Source organism: Salvelinus fontinalis, chromosome 35, assembly GCF_029448725.1.
Source record: "Salvelinus fontinalis isolate EN_2023a chromosome 35, ASM2944872v1, whole genome shotgun sequence".
In the NCBI taxonomy this organism is placed as follows: domain Eukaryota; kingdom Metazoa; phylum Chordata; class Actinopteri; order Salmoniformes; family Salmonidae; genus Salvelinus; species Salvelinus fontinalis.
This window is the reverse complement of record NC_074699.1, coordinates 5,700,257-5,723,167: the sequence shown is the minus strand read 5'-3', so window position 1 is coordinate 5,723,167 and position 22,911 is coordinate 5,700,257. Positions and strand designations below refer to the sequence as shown.

At 44.5% G+C, this 22,911-nt stretch overlaps 1 protein-coding gene across 5 annotated transcripts in view; it reads right to left on the bottom strand.

Annotated features, from left to right (window-relative positions):
• LOC129834283 (SH3 and multiple ankyrin repeat domains protein 2-like) overlaps positions 1-22,911 on the bottom strand; it is a 248,321-nt gene that overhangs the window by 130,882 nt on the left and 94,528 nt on the right. For all 5 annotated transcript variants that reach the window (XM_055899135.1, XM_055899137.1, XM_055899136.1 and 2 more), the window contains exons 4-7: positions 11,420-11,491; positions 10,035-10,143; positions 5,679-5,830; positions 5,178-5,345 (exon numbers count right to left, since the gene is read on the bottom strand). In XM_055899135.1, the coding sequence (XP_055755110.1) occupies positions 5,178-5,345; positions 5,679-5,830; positions 10,035-10,143; positions 11,420-11,491 (501 nt within the window). The remainder of the gene's footprint in view (positions 1-5,177; positions 5,346-5,678; positions 5,831-10,034; positions 10,144-11,419; positions 11,492-22,911) is intronic.

Below are 22,911 nucleotides of genomic sequence, written 5' to 3'. Positions count from 1 at the left end.
AGCTATTGCTCCAAAGCCGCCATAAAAAAGCCAGACTACGGTTTGCAACTACACGTGGGGACAAAGATCGTACTTTTTGGAGAAATGTCCTCTGGTCTGATGAAACAAAAATAGATCTGTTTTGCCATAATGACCATCGTAATGTTTGGAGGAAAAAGGGGACGCTTGCAAGCCGAAGAACACCATCCCACGAGGGTGGCAGCATCAATTTGTGGGGATGCTTTGCTGCAGGAAGGACTGGTGCACTTCACAAAATAGATGACATCATGAGGAAGGAAAATTATGTGGATATGTTGAAGCAACATCTCAAGACATCAGTCAGGAAGTTAAAGCTTGGTCGCAAATGGGTCTTCCAAATGGACAATGACCCCAAGCATACTTCCAAAGTCAAGGTATTGGAGTGGCCATCACAAAGTCCTGACCTCAACCCACAGAAGATTTGTGGGCAGAACTGGAAAAGTGTGTGCGAGCAAGGAGGCCTACAAACCTGACTCAATTACACCAGCTCTGTCAGGAGGAGTGGGCCAAAATTCACTCAACTTATTGTGGGAAGCTTGTGGAAGGCTACACAAAACACTTGACTTAAGTTAAACAATTTAAAGGCAATGCTACCAAATACTAATTGAGTATATGTCAACTTCTGACCCACTGGGAATGTGATGAAAGAAATAAAAGCTGAAATAAATCACTCTCTACTATTATTCTGACATTTCACATTCTTAAAATAAATGGGTAATCCTAACTGACCTAAGACCGGGAATTTTTACTAGGATTAAATGTCAGGAATTGTGAAAAACTGAGTTTAAATGCATTTGGCTAAGGTGCATGTAAACTTCCGACTTCAACTGTAGGTAGAGTTATTAAAGTGACGTAGATAATGCATAGACAATAACAGAGAGCATCAGCAGCATAGAAGAGGGGGAGGGGGCAATGCAAATAGTCTGGGTAGCCATTTAATGAGATGTTTAGGATTGTTATGGCTTGGGGTTATAAGCTGTTTAGAAGCCTCTTGGACCTAGACTTGGCGCTCTGGTACCGCTTGCCATGCGGTGGTAGAGAGAACAGTCTATGACTAGGGTGGCTGCAGTTTTTGACCATTTTTAGGGCCTTTCTCTGACACCGCCTGGTTTAGAGGTCCTGGATGGCAGGAAGCTTGGCCCCGGTGATGTACTGGGCCATACGCACTACCCTCGGTAGTCCCTTGCGGTTGGAGGCCGAGCAGTTGCCATAACAGGCAGTGGTCCTTGCACCACACGGTCAGGTATCTGACCTACTCCCTATAGGCTGTCTCATCGTTGTCGGTGATCAGGCCTACCACTGTTGTGTCATCGGCACATTTAATGATGGTGTTGGAGTCGTGCCTGGCCATGCAGTCATGAGTAAACAGGGAATACATGAGGGGACTGAGCACGCAACCCTGAGGGTCCCCCGTGTTGAGGATCAGCGTGGCGGATGTGTTGTTACCTACCCTTACCACCTGGGTGCGGCCCGTCAGGAAGTCCAGGGTCCAGTTGCAGAGGGAGGTGTTTAGTCCCAGGGTCCTTAGCTTAGTGATGAGCTTTGAGGGTACTATGAGCTGTAGTCAATGAATAGCATTCTCACATAGGTTTTCCTTTTGTCCAGGTGTGAATGGGCAGTGTGGAGTGCAATAGGGATTGCATCATCTGTGGATCTGTTGGGGCGGTATGCAAATTGGAGTGGGTCTAGGGTTTCTGGGATAATGGTGTTGATGTGAGCCATGACCAGCCTTTCAAAGCAGTGCTACGGGTCGGTAGTCATTTAGGCAGGTTACCTTAGTGTTTCTTGGGCATAGGGACTATGGTGGTCTGCTTGAAACATGTTGGTATAACAGGCTCAGACAGGGATAGGTTGAATATGTCAGTGAAGACACTAGCCAGTTGGTCAGCACATTTATAGGGAAAGACATTCAACAATTACAGCATTTACACAAATGACTGAAGATTGGCTGTGAGAAATTGATAATAAAAATATTGTGTGTGCTGTTTCTAGAATTCAGTGCGGCTTATGACATTATCGATCTGCTGGAAAAATGTATGTGTTATGGCTTTACACCCCCTGCTGTATTGTGGATAAAGAGTTACCTGTCTAACAGAACACAGAGGGTGTTCTTTAATGAAATCCTCTCCGTCATAATCCAGGTAGAATCAGGAATTCGCCAGGGCAGCTGTCTAGGCCCCTTACTTATTAACATTTTTACTAACAACATGCCACTGGCTTTGACCAAAGCCAGTATGTCTATGTATGCGGATGACTCAACACAATACATGTCAGCTACCACTGAAATCTTCCAATCCAATTCAACACATCACAGAGTGAAACCATCTGTATTTTCAAGTAATGTGGTGGGGCATCATCATGGTTTGAGTGTGTATGCTTGTCACCGGCAGGGACAGGGGAGTTTGTCAGGATCAAAAGAAATATGAAAGTTGTAGGAAACCCTGCCTCAGTCTTCTGAATACCTAACCCTGGGATAGAGTTTTACAATTCAGTGCGACAATTACAGAAATGTTAAAACCAATGACACACCAGATTGCTTTAAAAGAAGAGTTCCGTGTTCCTAATGGGTCAAGTCTCAGTCCTTACTTAAATCTGATTGAAAATCCAAGACAAGGTTTGAATATCACAGTCCATCAATGATTTCCAACCAAATTTATTGAGCTTGAGTAATTTTGACAAAAACAATGGATATATGTTGCCCTAAGAGTTGTCTTGAGTTGGTAGAATCCGACGCAATCAAGACATGTTCGTTTAAATGTTTGTTTTATTAATTTAGAAAATGCTCTATATTTTTTATTTTACTTTGAAAAGGTGGAACAGGTTGTGTAGATCTGTATAATACTATAATTGAATCCCCTTTAGATACACGTATACAGTATATATATATATACAGTGCATTCGGAAAGTATTCAGACCCCTTGACCTTTTCCACATTTTGTTATTTATAGCCTTATTCTAAAATATATTAAATAGTTTTTTTCCCTCATCAATCTACAAATAATACCCCATAACGACAAAGCAAAAACTGGTTTATAGATTTTTTTGCACATTTATTAAATATAAAAAATTAAATATAAAACATTTACATAAGTATTCAGGCCCTTCACTTAGTACTTTGTTGAAGCACCTTTGGCAGTGATTACAGCCTCAAGTCTTCTTGGGCACGTTGCTACAAGCTTGACACACCTGTATTTTGGGGAGTTTCTCTCATTCTTCTCTGCAGATCATTTCAAGCTCTGTCAGGTTGGATGGGGAGCATCGCATTTCAGGTCTCTCAAGAGATGTTCGATCAGGTTCAAGTCCGGTCTCTGGCTGGGCTACTCAAGGACATTCAGAGACTTGTCCCGAAGCCACTCCTGCATTGTCTTGGCTGTGTGCTTAGGGTTGTTGTCCTGTTGGAAGGTGGACCTTCACCCCAGTCTGCGTTCCCGAGCTCTCTGGATCAGGTTTTCATCAAGGATCTCTATACTTTGTTCCATTCATCTTTCCCTAGATCCTGACTAGTCTCCCAGTCCCTGCCAATAATAAACATCCCCACAGCAGCATGATGCTGCCACCACCATGCTTCACCGTAGGGATGGTGCCAGGTTTCCTCCAGACGTGATGCTTGGCATTCAGGCCAAAGAGTTCAATCTTGGTTTCATCAGACCAGAGATTCTTGTTTCTCATGGTCTGAGAGTCCTTTAGGGGCCTTTTGGCAAACTACAATCAGGCTGTCATGTGCCTTTTAGGTGGCTTCCACCTGGCCACTCTACCATAAAGGTCTGAATTGTGGAGTGCTGCAGAGATGGTTGTACTTCTGGAATATTCTCCCATCTCCACAGATGAACTCAGGAGCTCTGTCAGAGTGACCATCGGGTTCTTGGTCACCTCCCCAACCAAGGCTCTTCTCCCCCAATTGCTCAGTTTGGATGGGCGGCCAGCTCAAGGAAGATTCTTGGTGGTTCCAAACTTCCTCTATTTAAGAATGATAGACAGGTGTGTTGCCTTTCCAAATCATGTCCAATCAAATTAATTTACACAGGTGAACTCCAATCAAGTTATAGAAATATCTCAAGGATTATCAATGGAGACAGGATGCACCTGAGCTCAATTTTGAGCCTCATAGCAAAGGGTCTGAATACATACCAATGTAATTTGAGCAGTAAAAATACATGTTTTGTCATACCCTTGGTATACGGTCTGATATACCACAGCCTTCAGCCAATCAGCATTCAAGGCTCGAACCACCCGTTTTATAATTATGAACAGACACCACGGGTATGATTAAAAAAAACTATTTACTGGTCTTATTATGTTGGTAACCAGTTTATAATTGCAATAAGGCACATTGTGGGTTTGTGGTATATGACCAATAAACACGACTAAGAACTGTATCCAGGCGCTCCGCATGGCGTCGTCCCTAAGAACAGCCCTTCGCACGTTATATTGGCCATATACCACACCCCCTCGTGCCTTATTGCTTAAACATACAACATATAATACACATGGTGACACAAGCTATATTATAGTCTCTGCTTTGGCTTTGCCCTAGAGTCAGGCTGCAGTTACATGCCAAGTCCACTAGATGTCAGTGTTCTGCAGAGTAGGCGCACTGAGGTCCTGGAGTTCAGGATATTATGTCCTAAGTTTGAACCCAGTCATCAGATAGAATAATCAGATCTAGGGGGATGTAGTGAACAGATGTAGAACGACACCAGTGCTAAATAAGGAAAGATGTATCAAAGTAGAACTCGAAAACCTACATAGATCCAAAGTAATTTAGAGTAATTGTTTGACAGAGAGTGAGCGAAAGAGAGTCAGTGGGGGAGCGAGGGAGGAGAGCGCAGAGGAAGCGGAGGTATTTCCGTAGCACATGGGCAAGGCTCCTTTTTCGGAGGATGTAAATGCGTTTCGATGATAGTTAACTGATAGGCTAACCTAGAGGAGAGTTGTGTTTGCTATGTTGACAGTGCCATGTTCTAAAGAAGAGAAAGTACAGTAACGTCAGGAAGAGTGACGTTACTGCTGGCTGGAGCTGATCGCAATCAGAGTAGCACAGGAAGGGAGAGGGTCTAGGAGAGCTATCAACCATCTGTACACACACAGACACGCACATACGCACACGTACAGGGGAAAAGTATGTGTGCGTTTGTGTGTGCCTGTGTGTGTGTGTGTACCTGGTGGACTTCGTGCCAGCCGTTTTCGTCCTGGCAGCAGACGGTGGCATGTTCATGTAGCAGCAACTCACAGCACAACGGGTCTCCTCCCACCATGGCTGTGTGATAGAGCGCCGTCAGACCCCGACTGTCCTTATAGTCTGGAGACAAACCGAGCTCCAACAGGGTCTGCAACACACACACACATACGCAGGCATGCAGGCAGGCACACACACATTGGCATTAGATTTAGATCAAAATACACCTTATGGAACAGCGGGACTGTGAAGAGACACAAACACAGGCACAGACACATGCATACACAATCACACATGCACTATACACACACACGCAAACATGGATTTTGTGTTGTAGATATGTGGTAGTAGAGTAGGGGCCTAACCCTAACACAAATACAATACGTATCAATACAATGTATGGGTAACCATAAGAGTGGCAGGGTTAATGTTGTGTGTGTTCATGTGAGTATGCATGTGTGAGTGGCTGTGTGTGTGTCCGTACCGTCAGAGTAACCTGGTTCTTGGACCTAGCAGCTTTGTGTAGGGCCGTCATGCCGTCTTTGGCCCTGAAGTCCAGGTGGGCCCCTCCATTCTTCAGAACCTTTATGATCTCCACCACGTTATCCAGGTGGGCCGCAAACGTCAGCGGGGTCTCTGTAGAATGACATAGACAGGATACAGTGTAGATCATGGGTCTTAAAGTTATTCTGCCTGGGGCCACACCCAATTGTCATACTTGAGTAAAAGTAAAGAATACTTAATAGGAAATGACTCAAGTAAAAGTGAAAGTCACCCAGTAAAATCCTACTTGAGTAAAAGTCTAAAAGTATTTGATTTTAAATATACTTAAGTATCAGGAATAAATGTACTTGTTAAAAAATACTCAAATTCCTTATATTAAGCAAACCAGACAGCACCATTACATTTTTGTACTTTTTATTTACAGATAGCCTGGGGCATGCTCCAACACTCAGACATAATTTACAATCGAAGCAAGTGTTTAGTGAGTCCGCCAGATCAGAGGCAGTAGGGATGACCAGGGATGTTCTCTTGATAAGTGTGTGAATTAGACAAGTATTCAAAATTTAACAAATACTTTTGGGTGTTAGGGAAAATGTATGGAGTAAAATGTACATACTTTTCTTTAAGAATGTAGTGAATTAAAAGTAAAAAACGACTTAAGTAGTACTTTGAAGTATTTTTACTTAAGTACTTTACACCCCTGCATAGAGGAAACACAGACACAACAGACAACAGAAAAGAACAGCCACAAGAACAGATCAGAACAGCCAAAAGAACAGATCAGAACAGCCAAAAGAACAGATCAGAACAGCCACAAGAACAGATCAGAACAGCCACAAGAACAGATCAGAACAGCCACAAGAACAGATCAGAACAGCCAAAAGAACAGATCAGAACAGCCACAAGAACAGATCAGAACAGCCAAAAGAACAGACCAGAACAGCCACAAGAACAGATCAGAACAGCCAAAAGAACAGATCAGAACAGCCAAAAGAACAGATCAGAACAGCCAAAAGAACAGATCAGAACAGCCACAAGAACAGATCAGAACAGCCACAAGAACAGATCAGAACAGCCAAATGAACAGATCAGAACAGCCAAAAGAACAGATCAGAACAGCCAAAAGAACAGACCAGAACAGCCACAAGAACAGATCAGAACAGCCACAAGAACAGATCAGAACAGCCAAATGAACAGATCAGAACAGCCAAAAGAACAGATCAGAACAGCCAAAAGAACAGACCAGAACAGCCAAAAGAACAGACCAGAACAGCCAAAAGAACAGACCAGAACAGCCAAAAGAACAGAACAGGACGAGATAGAACAGACAAGTGAACAGGCAACAGAACAAAACATAGACATGGAGAGAATAATGTGCACCAATTAAACTCAGATCAGCAGTGATGGTGATAACACCATCATATTTTCTCAGGAATCGAAGTGGTCCTCCCATAACTCTATTGTTCATCTTCACTTTTCTCTCCTCTGTCAGTGTCATTCATCATCCAATCACTGCAGCCACACGAAATCCCATCAATTCATCCACACTCGACCACTCGTCCATCTAGACTGATGTCTGTCCATGGGTCAATAAGTGGATTTATAATGGCCATGACACATCTGTTAAAGGTCCAATGTAGCCATATTTTTCCCGTCTCAATACCATTTCCGGGGAACAATTAAGTACCTTACTAACCACGTTTCCACCCAACCATTCCATGAGGCTGAATTTCTTGACGCATGAAAAAAAGTCACGACTGGTCTGATGGAAACATGAAATGCTGGTACAATTTCTTCATGCAGGCAGATCATTTGTTCATTCGACACGGTGGGATCTTTTTTTCCCGGTAAAATGAATAATGTGAGAAATGGCTTTGGAAAAGCCATTTGAGCCTTTTTGCTCAAATGTGGATATAATAACCATCATTTGGAAGTAAACATGGGAGTCACGCGATGATATGCTGTGTGGTCCTCCCCACTACGACTCGGGAAAGCATGCAGTTTATAGACTACAGATGAAGTTGTGAAGTTATGATGAACTTCACAGGAAGGTGATTGACTTGATGCTCCTTGAATGTTCCAACAAATATCGAGGGTCTTATTCTGGTGACATGATGATCAATGCTCGGCTGCCTTTTGACAAATAATATCCCTTTTATTTATAATAATCTCATCATTTAGGTAGCTTCCCCACCCTGTATCTGTGCTCTGTTGACAAGAGCACGTGTTCCAAGACCAGAGTGGGACCATTTGCTCTATAACGCAACCATTTTTGTGACAAAACCATTAGTGGAGTTGAAAATGTCATGGAAATCCATTTAACTTGTATTTTTCATTTGGTACATGGGAAATTAACGGCAAAAGTTATTTCTATGTGCACTACTATGCGCACAGCCTTTTATCCGCAAAAAAGTCCGTTTGATGGAAACACATCTCTGGTAGAAAATGGGCAAACTGTTTAATGCAGATTTTTTTCACATTTGTGTGAAAATCTGTCGCTAAATTGGATAGAAATGTGATTGTTTTCAATTAAAAATGGCCAAAAAGACACACAAATAGCTTCTTAGCAAAGAGCAATTTCTCAAGCAAGAATTTTGCTCGGACTGTCTGGGAGTGGTCTGAGTGGGTGGGGGAAACTAGCCGTTAATGGCAGAGGTCTGGAAATATCTGTCTTATTGGTATGTTAACACATTTGATTTCACCAGGCAGGCCAAAACTCCCTCCCTCCAAAACAGGATGAAATGAAAGACATTAATTTTCAAATAGCTCTTCAAATATCATGTTTTTGACTGCACTTGGCCTTTAACATACTCTAATGTATTATTAAAAGACCTGAACAACATAGAAAAAAAAACAATCATATAGCAGGCTTTGACCATGTCCTACTGTACAGCGTTATACGCTGTGGCAAAGTGTGTTCCATTTGTAATGGGAGTAAAACAAGCTTATATTGTGGGTTCTGATGGGGTACGACAGTAAACTCACGAGGCATTTCTATGTTACATTCTTCAAGAAACAATGGCTATATATCATTCATTCAAAAGTCCAAAACTGGATGTAGCAATCCCACATTGCACCTTTAAGACAGGCATACCAAAGACACCAATTCCTCTGTGAGATCTGGAAATCCATTCCATCAATTCAAATGAATATGGAAGAGAAAATAGTTGTATGAGACACAGAGGGAGGGGGCATGGTAGGGGGTGAGTGGGCGTCTGGGCGACACAGCGGGTGGAAATCTTTGGGGTCAATTGGTGTCGACCTACATCTGAGCCCCATGTAATTGTGATATAATTAGCTTGGGATTTAGAACAGAACGTGCGTTTGTGTGTGTGTGCCTGGCTATGCTTATGTCCATGTCTGTGTTTGTACTTCTACAGCCAAAATCAATAGCGAGCCAGAGCTCTATAATTGAGCGCTATTCTACAAGCTGCCCTTATGCCTCAATCTCACAGCAACAAGGCTTAATCTACCAATACCACTTATATCCCATTAATGCCCCTTCAATGTCCCTGCTACAAGCCCTAACACCGGTTTACTTTACGTACTTTTTTATAAGCTTTAACTGAAAGGCTGCATTTGCCCTGCATTTATCCAGCTTGACATTATTCGCACAATGCTGACTGTGTCCCTAGCTCTTAAAATACCGTAATACCTCTAATTAACTCATTAAAATCTTTCGAACCCTTACAGCCCTAAAACCTCGAAAAGCTGCACGGATTGGCTTAAAACCTCAACTAACCCCCCCCCCCCTCTTAGCCCCCAAATACCCTCCTTCCTTTGTTAATTGATGGTCAGAGCATTGGAGTACATTCTGGAAGTACATCATTTCAGTACAATGATGCTTCATAGGAGAAGGAGTACATTGGGTTGGACTGATAGTGAAGATAGTTTGTGAAGTTCTAATAGAGTATAAGTAATAGCAGTTCTAATAGAGTATAAGTAATAGCAGTTCTAATAGAGTATAAGTAATAGCAATCTCAAACAGATTTTTCTGAACTCTGTGTTCATCTCCGCTCCCTCTTATCCCCTGTTGCTAACTCTGTATACACCACAAAGGGAGGCTTATGGCCTCTCTCCCCTACGCTAACGATACAGATCTCTGAGTAGAGTTGACTCGAGTCGCCATTGATCTGTGTGTTAATTTAAAAACCAATGTAATTGATCAGGGGCTAGGTTGTGCTGTTCTTGGTAGTGGGTGGGAGGGTTTAAATGTGAGGAGCCACGGGGGTATTTCTCAGCCGTATCTATCTTGCTAGCACTGTGATTATGTCAAACCACCTGTGTTCATGATGTGTGAGTGTGTGCATGTGTGTGTGTGTGTGTGTAGTATTACCACCGGTCTCTGTATCCTGGTAGTTGGGGTCCAGCCCTCTCTCCAGCAGCCTAGATACTTTCTCCACCTGATGGTGCTGGATGAGGTCCATAAACTTTCTCAAGTTGGCCTGGAGATGGAGAGCGAGAACAAAAAGAGAGTTAGAGAGAGAGAGAGTGGAGTGCGTGTGTGTGTGTGTGTGTGTGTGTGTGTAGGTCAGAGATATGGAGGGGAGAAGTTTCGGAAAAAAGAGAGAAGGAGGGAGAACAAGAGGGACAGAAGAAGGGGGAGAGAGGACAAGAGAGCGAGAGAGATAGATTGAATGATTGGAGTGTGCTGATTGGAGCGTGGAGTACACGGTGGGATGAGTGTTCTCATCTGCTTTCCAGGCCAGATATAAATAGATAAGAGAACAGCTCCCAAAACACAATAGGAAGAGAGGAGGTGAGGAAAGGAGGAGGAAAGGAGGAGAGGAGAAGAGGAGGATGATGAAAATATGGAGTAGAAAAGAGGGAGGAGGGAGAGGGGGGTGTTCGGTAGGAAAGGGTGAGGGAGGGAAGGAGAGGACAAAAATAAGAATCTTTGAAAAGACGGAGGTAGAGAGAGAGAGAGAAATGTAGGGAGGAGGAAAGAGCAGAACATAGTAGGATGGTGGACCTGTGTACACCTACATCTGCTTCATCACAGAGTCAATCTATATGTGTCAGAAATACAGTACATGGAACTGTACACCAGTATAGAAACCAGCATGAGCTCATCGTCTCTGTTTCCCTCTGCCTTTGTTTTCCATCGGATACTGCTCTCTCAATTCAGCGATGCTTTATTGGTCCATAATACAAAGGTGTGCACTGCCTTAGCATAAATGCATTTATAACAACACAATTAGAAAGGAAGGACACGCCATCAAGTTACTTTGATCATTTACTCATTATTGTTATCTATCATGTATTGCATAATATTTCCCTCATACAGTCAGTGACCATTTGCCAGGGGCAGATATGCAAAATGCGTATTTTGTGTGCTTATGTGCGTTCGTGCACGTGTGAGCACATGCACAAGGATCCAGGTAATGTGGGCACAGGCGAGACATGAAATGTACATGACATGCCTCCTTGACTCTTACGGAAAGTACAGAGTAGGCATGCGGACTGGAGAGTAGAGAGTAGAGAGAGACATGCAGACAGGATACTAGAGAGAGACTGCAGAGGCTAACAGTGATACCAGCTGACATAACTCAATATGTTTGTGTGTCTGTGTGTTGACAGTGAGATAAAGTAAGATAAAGTGACACTCCAGCATCTCTGTTGCTCCCAACAGTGTGTGTGTGTGTGTGTTTGTGTGCATGTGTGCAGTGGGACCCCAGCTGGTTTTTAGGAGAGAGTGTGAAGTTTGTCCACACCACTCACCTTGGTGTGAAGTTTGGCAATCTGCTTCTCTTCCACATGGGGCTGCCTGTAGACTCGGTTCTTGTAGCGGAACTGTGGAAAAGAGGATAGAGATTTTATTTTATTTTGGTCAGTCAGTTATGTATGACATGGTGTCATGTAGCAATGACAGTTGTTCTTATTGGATGAAAAGCTAATAGTCTGCCTAGAGACGCCCATGCTAATTGGTTGGGACTCGGGAGAAAAACTCTTTCAAAAATGGACTTCTTTATTTATCGATTGGCTAAAGCAATGTGTCTAGAGGAGTGGCGCCTTCATCGATTGGCGGATACTGCAACATAAAATCTCTGGTACTGATTTGCTCACTTGATTGGAGCAAGATGCTTACAACATTGAGTTGGCGGTTTGATTGATCCACACAGACCAATTATACCGCTCGGTTGAGGGGTACAGCACCCCATCTCTAACAATCGAACAACTTTATTCATTGGCTGAGGAGGACTGGAGGTTTCCAACACAGGGTTGATCCTACCTCGGGTTCAGATCTACAGAGCTCCCCGCCTCATCGTACCGCGAGGGTGTCAGAGACACGTCAGCCACGATAGATTCTACGGCTGACTTAGGTCACCGGGCCCCACATCCCATCGGTCCTCGAGGGGTCACCTAAACCACTTGAGGCAAAAAAAAACGTCCAGATCTCCTCGGCCATTTCCCCAGCTGTCATCATTGGCAGCTCTATGGTGAGGAACATCTCGGTTCCCAGGGCAAGAACACTGTGCTATCCTGAAGCACGCATACGGGACATTACAAGGCTGCGTCCTACCATTCTACAACAGATGCCGGGGGCTGACACTGTTGTAGTCCATGTGGGGTCAAACGGCATTAGGAGGGCATTGCTCGGGAACTGCTAAAACTGGAATTTAAAGAACTGATTCTAGTTCTGAAAGACTCAAAAAAGCGGCCAATTATTTCAGGCCCTGTACCATCACTGGCATCGCACATCTGGATAAAAGACTACTGTAGCTCTGCTGGCTTGACTTTTAAAGATAACTTTGACACCTTTTGGAAACAGAAGATGCTCTACTGGAATGACGGAGTCCATCCAAATCGCCATGGTGCGCGCATTTCAAGGCCCGCGTTGAGACAATTACTTATTGGTGACTAACGCTGCACAGATAATCCTTATCGTTGTGTTGCTGAGTTGTTGTAGTGCTGCTGCAAATGTACATTGTTCAATGGGTGTCGGAAATCACTACGTAAGTAACCTAATGTATGTTCCTCTAATTCCCCTGAATGCCTCTGTCAATCCAACAGCTATTGTCAGCAGGAATCATGCGGCTATGAACCCAAGTTATACTGTTAGCACCGAGGCGGTTTGCCCTAGTAGGAAGCCCACTGTGTGCAGTTCACCCTCCACTATCAGCTCAAACATAAATATCACTGTCTGATAAGCCTCCAAGCAAAGCAATAAAAGCAACCAACAATGCCAGAAAAGCGCTAAAAATAGCCCACATTAACATGTGTAGCCTAAGAAACAAGATTCGTGAAATCGTGAAATCGAGTAGTAACAGATAACATTCATATACTATCTCTGAAAATCACTTAGATAATATATTTGATGATACAGTGGTAGCAATACACGGTTACAACATATTCAGGAATGTGACAGGAATGCCAAAGGGGTGGTGTTGCTGTTATTATTCAAGTTTCAAGTTTTCATGTCACATGCACAAGTACAGTGAAATGCCTTTCTTGCAAGCTCTAACCCCAACCAGTAATCAATACCAATGTAAGACTAAAAATAACAAGGTAAAACAATAACTTGCTGGTGTCAGACTTGATGCACCAGTACCGCTTACCTTGCGGAAGCAGAGAGAACAGGGGGGTTGGGGGGGTCTTTAAGGATTGTCTGGCCTTTCCTTTCACACCGCCTGATACAGAGGTCCTGGATGGCAGGGAGCTCGGCCCCTGTGATGTACAGGGCTGTCCGCACCACCCTCTGTAGCACCATGCGATCGGACGGTGGTACTTCCATAGCAAGCAGTGATGCAGCCAGTCAAGATGCTCTCAATGGTACAGCTGTAGAACATTTTAAAGATTTGAAGGCCCAAGCCAAACCTTTTCAACCTCCTGAGGGGGAAGCGGCGGTGTCGCACCTTCTTAACGACTGTGCGCGAGTGTGGACCAATTTAAGTTCTTAGTGATTTGGACACCGAGGAACTTGAAGCTCTCGACCTGTTTCACTGCAGACTCGTCGATGTCAGGCGTGCTCTCCCCACCATTTCCTGTAGTCCACGATCAGCTCCTTGGTCTTACTGACGTTGAGGGAAAGGTTGTTATTTCAGCCCCACAATGCCAGGTCACTGACCTCCTCCATGTAGGCTGTCTCATTGTCGCCGGTGGTCGGCAGAGCACCATCGTGTCATCAGCAATTTTGATGATGGTGTTGGAGGCGTGCGTGGCCACGCAGTCGTGGGTTAACAGGGAGTGCAGGAGGGGACTAAGCACACAACCCCGTGGGGCCCCCCTGTTGAGGGTCAGCGTAGCAGAGTTGATGTTGCCTACCCTCACCACCTGGGGTCGGACCATTAGGAAGTCATTCAGATTCATATTCCTGTAGAGCTTAGAGAGGATCTCATGTCAACTGTTGTTGAAGTAATATGGCTACAGGTTCACCTGCCTAAAGCCTATTATTTTGGGGAGTACTATAGACCACAAAGTGCTAACAGTCAGTATCTGGATAATATGTGTGAAATGCTTGATCATTTCTGTGACATCAACAGAGAGGTATATTTTCTGGGTGACCTAAATACTGACTGGCTTTCTTCAAGCTGTCCACTCCAGCAAAAGCTTCAAACTGTAACCAGTAACTGCAACCTGGTTCAAAGTATCAGTCAACCTACAAGCTTTTTTACGAACAGCATAGGAATGAAATCTTCCACATATGTGACCGACCAGCTGAAATCGGTCTTACAGACAACCGCCGAAGTATCTATTCTATGAGAACATTTCTAAATGGTACTCTGTATCCCTTCTAACCACCTACAACCCCTAAATACTTTGTGACTTCAATAAAAGTTAACCAGATGAACCCTACAGGATGATTGAGGATTCCAACAGAGAAGACAACAATGACATGCGGGCGTAAATACATATACATTGCAGTTATTCTCGAATGAGCAGCCGTTCATGTGCAAATTATTAGCATTTCAATTAATATAATTATAGACTGTGTGTAGTGAATCCATGTTGTCTTTCCCGCTCTCTCAGTGCACACCGCCTTCCCTTTGTCTACCAAGCCGTCATATCGGTGTTTTCTCAATCGCCTTAGCTATCATACTCGAATTCTACTGATTTCAAAACTTGGTCCTCCAGAAAGTGGAGAGCATACACGTAACGTTCGCTCGCGAGCCAGCCAGCTAACTTTTGACTTGACATTAGGCTTATGCGCTCACCCAGAAGTGGCGCTCCTAGTAGCCGGGGACTTTAATGCAGGGACACTTAAATCCATTAAAATGTTATTATATCAGCATGTTAAATGTGCAACCAGAGGAAAAAGAACTCTGGACTACCTATACTCCACACACAGAAACACATACAAAGCTCTCCCTCACACTCCATTTGGCAAATCTGACCATAATTCTATCCTCATGATTCCTGCTTAAAGGCAAAAATGAAAGCAGGAAGCACCAGTGACTAGATCAATAAAAAAGTGGTCAGAGGAAGCATATGCTAAGCTACAGGACTCTTTTGCTAGCACAGACTGAAAAACGTTCTAGGATTCCTCCAATGGCACTGAGGAGAACACCATATCAGTCATTGGCTTCATCAATAATTGCAGTGACCGTACGTACATACCCAAACCAGAAGCCATGGATTACAGGCAGCATCCGCACTGAGCTAAAGGCTAGAACTGCCGCTTTTAAGGAGCGGGAATCTAACTTGGAAGCTTATAAGAAATCCCGCTATGTCCCCTGACGAACCATCAACCACTTTTTTTTGAGCACGTCACTTCCTGTTGAATCTGCAGACGTGTTGCTGTGCGTTTTGTTGCTGTGCGTTTTGCTGCCAACTTTACTTTACTTTGCTAGCTGACAACTTTACGTTTTTTGTTTTGTTTCTGTTTTTAATTACCGTTTATATTTTTTGTTTTTCCATCGCAACTTTTTTCCCTCATTCAACTTTTTCACTCCGGACGCTTTATCTGGACATGGTTCGTCAACACCTTCAACAGCCGAAGCTAAGTAGTAACATTAACATGATGTCTTCTAATTGCAGTCGCTGTACTCATAATATACAGGAGAACGATCGCCTTACGGCGAAAATAGCTGTGCTGCAAGCCCAGCTTCAGACGCAATCGTTAGGCAAGGGTATTTTCAGTGTAGGAAAGGAAGAAACAGCGTCTGTGCCACCAGTAAGTACAGATAGTAACGTTAGTATAAATCCCCCCGCACAGTCCCCGCAGCCGGACAACTTTCTCATGGCTTCTGGAGGGAAATGCTGTTGGAATGCTCAACCGGTGTCGCTCATTCAGCCGACAGAAACTTTCAACCGGTTTTCCCCATTATGTAGCGAGTCGGAGTCTGAGTCTGAGTCTTCTCTTGTCTCTACTCCTCCCGTTACGGGGTCTGAGACGCCGAAGGCTCCCACCGTTAGCTCTGACAAATTGAAAACCCTAGTCATTGGCGACTCCATTACCCGCAGTATTAGACTTAAAACGAATCACCCAGCGATCATACACTGTTTACCAGGGGGCAGGGCTACCGACGTTAAGGCTAATCTTAAGATGGTGCTGGCTAAAGCTAAATCTGGCGAGTGTAGAGAGTATAGAGATATTGTTATCCACGTCGGCACCAACGATGTTAGGATGAAACAGTCAGAGGTCACCAAGTGCAACATAGCTTCAGCGTGTAAATCAGCTAGAAAGATGTGTCGGCATCGAGTAATTGTCTCTGGCCCCCTCCCAGTTAGGGGGAGTGACGAGCTCTACAGCAGAGTCTCAGCACTCAATCGCTGGTTGAAAACTGTTTTCTGCCCCTCCCAAAAGATAGAATTTGTAGATAATTGGCCCTCTTTCTGGGACTCACCCACAAACAGGACCAAGCCTGACCTGCTAAGGAGTGACGGACTCCATCCTACCTGGAGGGGTGCTCTCATCTTATCTACCAACATAGATAGGGCTCTAACTCCTTTAGCCCCACAATGAAATAGGGTGCAGGCCAGGCAGCAGGCTGTTAGCCAACCTGCCAGCTTAGTGGAGTCTGCCAATAGCACAGTCAGTGTAGTCAGCTCAGCCATACCCAGTGTCTGTGCCTCGACCTAGGTTGGGCAAAACTAAACATGGCGGTGTTCGCCTTAGCAATCTTATTAGGATAAAGACCTCCTCCATTCCTGCCATTATTGAAAGAGATCGTGATACCTCACATCTCAAAATAGGGTTACTTAATGTTAGATCCCTCACTTCAAAGGCAGTCATAGTCAATGAACTAATCACTGATCATAATCTTGATGTGATTGGCCTGACTGAAACATGGCTTAAGCCTGATGAATTTACTGTGTTAAATGAGGCCTCACCTCCTGGTTACACTAGTGACCATATCCCCCGTGCATCCCGCAAAGGCGGAGGTGTTGCTAACATCTACGATAGCAAATTTCAATTTACAAAAAAAAAAATGGCGTTTTCGTCTTTTGAGCTTCTAGTCATGAAATCTATGCAGCCTACTCAATCACTTTTTATAGCTACTGTTTACAGGCCTCCTGGGCCATATACAGCGTTCCTCTCTGAGTTTCCTGAATTCCTATCAGACCTTGTAGTCATAGCAGATCATATTCTAATTTTTGGTGATTTTAATATTCACATGGAGAAGTCCACAGACCCACTCCAAAAGTCTTTCGGAGCCATCATCGACTCAGTGGGTTTTGTCCAACATGTCTCTGGACCTACTCACTGCCACAGTCATACTCTGGACCTAGTTTTGTCCCATGGAATAAATGTTGTAGATCTTAATGTTTTTCCACATAATCCTGTACTATCGGACCACCATTTTATTACGTTTGCAATCGCAACAAATAATCTGCTCAGACCCCAACCAAGGAGCATCAAAAGTCGTGCTATAAATTCTCAGACAACACAAAAATTCCTTGATGCCCTTCCAGACTCCTTCTGCCTACCCAAGGACGTCAGAGGACAAAAATCAGTTAACCACTTAACTGAGGAACTCAATTTAACCTTGCGCAATACCCTAGATGCAGTTGCACCCCTAAAAACGAAAAACATTTGTCATAAGAAACTAGTTCCCTGGTATACAGAAAATACCCGAGCTTTGAAGCAAGCTTCCAGGAAATTGGAACGGAAATGGCGCCACACAAAACTGGAAGTCTTCCGACTAGCTTGGAAAGACAGTACCGTGCAGTACCGAAGAGCCCTCACTGCTGCTCGATCATCCTACTTTTCCAACTTAATCGAGGAAAATAAGAACAATCCAAAATTTCTTTTTGATACTGTTGCAAAGCTAACTAAAAAGCAGCATTCCCCAAGAGAGGATGGCTTTCACTTCAGCAGTAATAAATTCATGAACTTCTTTGAGGAAAAGATCATGACCATTAGAAAGCAAATTACGGACTCCTCTTTGAATCTGCGTATTCCTCCAGGGCTTAGCTGTCCTGGATCTGCACAGCTCTGCGAGGGCCTGGGATCGGGAGAGACACTTAAGTGTTTTAGTACTATATCTCTTGACACAATGATGAAAATAATCATGGCCTCTAAACCTTCAAGCTGCATACTGGATCCTATTCCTACTAAACTGCTGAAGGAGCTGCTTCCTGTGCTTGGCCCTCCTATGTTGAACATAATAAACAGCTCTCTATCCACCGGATGTGTACCAAACTCACTAAAAGTGGCAGTGATAAAGCCTCTCTTGAAAAAGCCAAACCTTGACCAGGAAAATATAAAAAAACTATCGGCCTATATCGAATCTTCCATTCCTCTCAAAAATTTTAGAAAAAGCTGTTGCGCAGCAACTCACTGCCTTTCTGAAGACAAACAATGTATACGAAATGCTTCAGTCTGGTTTTAGACCCCATCATAGCACTGAGACTGCACTTGTGAAGGTGGTAAATGACCTTTTAATGGCGTCAGACCGAGGCTCTGCATCTGTCCTCGTGCTACTAGACCTTAGTGCTGCCTTTGACACCATCGATCACCACATTCTTTTGGAGAGACTGGAAACCCAAATTGGTCTACACGGACAAGTTCTGGCCTGGTTTAGATCTTACCTGTCGGAAAGATATCAGTTTGTCTCTGTGAATGGTCTGTCCTCTGACAAATCAACTGTACATTTCGGTGTTCCTCAAGGTTCCGTTTTAGGACCACTATTGTTTTCACTATATATTTTACCTCTTGGGGATGTTATTCGAAAACATAATGTTAACTTTCACTGCTATGCGGATGACACACAGCTGTACATTTCAATGAAACATGGTGAAGCCCCAAAATTGCCCTCGCTAGAAGCCTGTGTTTCAGACATAAGGAAGTGGATGGCTGAAAACTTTCTACTTTTAAACTCGGACAAAACAGAGATGCTTGTTCTAGGTCCCAAGAAACAAAGAGATCTTCTGTTAAATCTGACAATTCATCTTGATGGTTGTAAAGTCGTCTCAAATAAAACTGTGAAGGACCTCGGCGTTACTCTTGACCCTGATCTCTCTTTTGACGAACATATCAAGACTGTTTCAAGGACAGCTTTTTTCCATCTACGTAACATTGCAAAAATCAGAAATTTTCTGTCCAAAAATGATGCTGAAAAATTAATCCATGCATTTGTTACTTCTAGGTTAGACTACTGCAATGCTCTACTTTCCGGCTACCCGGATAAAGCACTAAATAAACTTCAGTTAGTGCTAAATACGGCTGCTAGAATCCTGACTAGAACCAAGAAATTTGATCATATTACTCCAGTGCTAGCTTCCCTACACTGGCTTCCCGTTAAGGCAAGGGCTGATTTCAAGGTTTTACTGTTAACCTATAAAGCGTTACATGGGCTTGCTCCTACCTATCTTTCCGAGTTGGTCCTGCCGTACATACCTACACGTACGCTACGGTCACAAGACGCAGGCCTCCTAATTGTCCCTAAAATTTCTAAGCAAACAGCTGGAGGCAGGGCTTTCTCCTATAGATCTCCATTTTTATGGAACAGTCTGCCTACCCATGTGAGAGACGCAGACTCGGTCTCAACCTTTAAGTCTTTACTGAAGACTTATCTCTTTAGTAGGTCATATGATTGAGTGTAGTCTGGCCCAGGAGTGTGAAGGTGAACGGAAAGGCTCTGGAGCAACGAACCGCCCTTGCTGTCTCTCCAGGGCCGGTTCCCCTCTCTCCACTGGGATTCTCTGCCTCTAACCCTGTTACTGGGGCTGAGTCACTGGCTTGCTGGTGCTCTTTCATGCCGTCCCTAGGAGGGGTGCGTCACTTGAGTGGGTTGAGTTACTGACGTGAACTTCCTGTCTGGGTTGGCGCCCCCCCTTGGTTGTGCTGTGGTGGAGACCTTTGTGGGCTATACTCGGCCTTGTCTCAGGATTGTAAGTTGGTGGTTGAGGATATCCCTCTAGTGGTGTGGGGGCTGTGCTTTGGCAGAGTGGGTGGGGTTATATCCTTCCTGTTTGGCCCTGTCCGGGGGTTTCTTCGGATGGGGCCAGTGTCTCCTGACCGCTCCTGTCTCAGCCTCCAGTATTTATGCTGCAGTAGTTTATGTGTCGGGGGGCTAGGGTCAGTTGGTTATACCTGGAGTACTTCTCCTGTCTTATCCAGTGTCCTGTGTGAATTTAAGTATGCTCTCTCTAATTCTCTCGTTCTCTCTTTCTCTCTGAGAACCTGAGCCCTAGGACCATACGTCAGGACTACCGGGCATGCTGACACCTTGCTGTCCCCAGTCCGCCTGGCCTTGCTGCTATTCCAGTTTCAACTCTTCTGCCTGCGGTTATGGAACCACTACCTGTCCCAGACCTGCTGTTTTCAACTCTTAATGATCGGCTATGAAAAGCCAACTGAGATTTATTCCTGATTATTATTTGACCATGCTTGTCATTTATGAACATTTTGAAAATCTTGGCTCTCTCTAATTTTCTCCTTCTCTCTTTCTCTCGGAGGACCTGAGCCCTAGGACCATACGTCGGGACTACCGGCCGTGGTGACTCCTTGCTGCCCCCAGTCCGCCTGGCCTTGCTGCTATTCCAGTTTCAACTCTTCTGCCTGCGGTTATGGAACCACTACCTGTCCCAGACCTGCTGTTTTCAACTCTTAATGATCGGCTATGAAAAGCCAACTGAGATTTATTCCTGATTATTATTTGACCATGCTTGTCATTTATGAACATTTTGAAAATCTTGGCTCTCTCTAATTTTCTCCTTCTCTCTTTCTTTCTCTCGGAGGACCTGGGCCCTAGGACCATGCGTCGGGACTGCCGCCCGTGGTGACTCCTTGCTGTCCCCAGTCCGCCTGGCCTTGCTGCTATTCCAGTTTCAGCTGTTCTGCCTGCGGTTATGGAAACGCCACCTGTCCCAGACCTGTTGTTTTCAACTCTTAATGATCGATTTTAGGCTGGGTTTCTGTACAGCACTTCGAGATATTATCTGATGTACGAAGGGCTATATAAAATAAAATTGATTGATTGATTGATTGATCAAACAGGCAAAGCGCCAATACAAGACTAAGATCGAGTCGTTCTACACCGGCTCTGATGCTCGTTGGATGTGGCAGACTACAAAGGGAAGCACAGCCGAGAGCTGTCCAGTGACACGAGCCTACCAGACGAGCTAATATGCTCGCTTCAAGGCAAATAACACTGAAAGACGCATGAGAGCACCAGCTGTTCCGGACGACTGTGTGATCATGCTCTCAGCCAATGTGAGTAAACAGGTCAATATTCACAAGGCCACAGGGCCAGATGGTTTACCAGGACGTGTACTGCGAGCATGCGCTGACCAACTGGCAAGAGTCTTCCCTGACATTTTAAACCTCCCCCTGTCCGAGTCTGTAATACCAACATGTTTTAAGCAGACCACCATAGTCCCTGTGCCCAAAAACACTAAGGTAACCTGCCTAAATGACTACCGACCCATAGCACTCACGTCTGTAGCCTTAAAGTTCTTTGAAAGGCTCACGTGTGGCTCACATCAACACCATCACCTAGAAACCTAGACACACTCCGATTTGCATACCGCCCCAACAGATCCACAGATGATGCAATCTCTATTGCACTCCACACTGTCCTTTCCCACCTGGACAAAAGGAACACCTATGTGAGAATGGTACTCATTGACTACAGCTCAGCATTCAACACCATAGTACCCTCAAAACTCATCAATAAGCTAAGGACTCTGGGACTAAACACCTCCCTCTGCAACTGTATCCTGGACTTCCTGACGGGCCGTACCCAGGTGGTAAGGGTAGGTATCAACACATCCGCCACGCTGATCCTCAACACAGGGGCCTCTGAGGGGTGCCTGCTCAGTCCCCTCCTGTACTCCCTGTTCACTCATGACTGCACGGCCGGGCACGACTCCAAGACCATCATTACATTTGCCGATGGCACAACAGTGATAGGCCTGATCACCGACAACGACGAGGCAGCCTATAGGGAGTTCAGAGACCTGGACGTGTGGTGCCAGGACAACAACCTCTCTCTCAACATGATCAAGACAAAGGAGATGATTGTGGACTACAGGAAAAGGAGGACCGAGCACGCCCCAAATCTCATCGACGGGGCTGCAGTGGAGCAGGTTGAGTCCTTCAACACCATAGTGCCCTCAAAGCTCATCAATAAACTACAGATCCTGGGACTAAACACCTCCCTCTGCAACTGGATCCTGGGCCTCCGACCGCAAGGCACTACAGAGGGTAGTACGAATGGCCCAGTACATCACTGGGGCCAAGCTTCCTGCCATCCAGGACTTCTATGCCAGGCGGTGTCAGAGGAAGTCCCTAAAAATTGTCAAAGACTCCAGCCATCCTAGTCATAGACTGTTCTTTCTGCTACCGCACGGCAGGCGGTACCGGAGCGCCAAGTCTAGGTCCAAGAGGCTTCTAAACAGCTTCTATCCCTAAGCCATAAGACTCCTGAACATCTAGTCAAATGGCTACCCAGACAATTTGCAGTGCAACACCTGTTGTATTTGTTGCATGTGACTAATAACATTTGATTTAATTTGCAGTTTTACTACGCAATATAAAATGTAAAAGCTGCGTTACACAGGATTGCTTAGACAGACCTAGGCAGACCAATTCAAACTCATCTCGGCATGTCCAGCCCACTCATTATCTATTATTATTATTACCAACCATGGCTAGCGGGAAGGTTGTTGGATTTTTCTGTGACTAAAACAACTAGACTCCTAATTTTTATAAATGTATATATATATTTTTTTATTTTATTTTACCTCCTTTTCTCCCCAATAACGTGGTATCCAATTGTTAGTAATTCCTATCTTGTCTCATCGCTACAACTCCCGTACGGGCT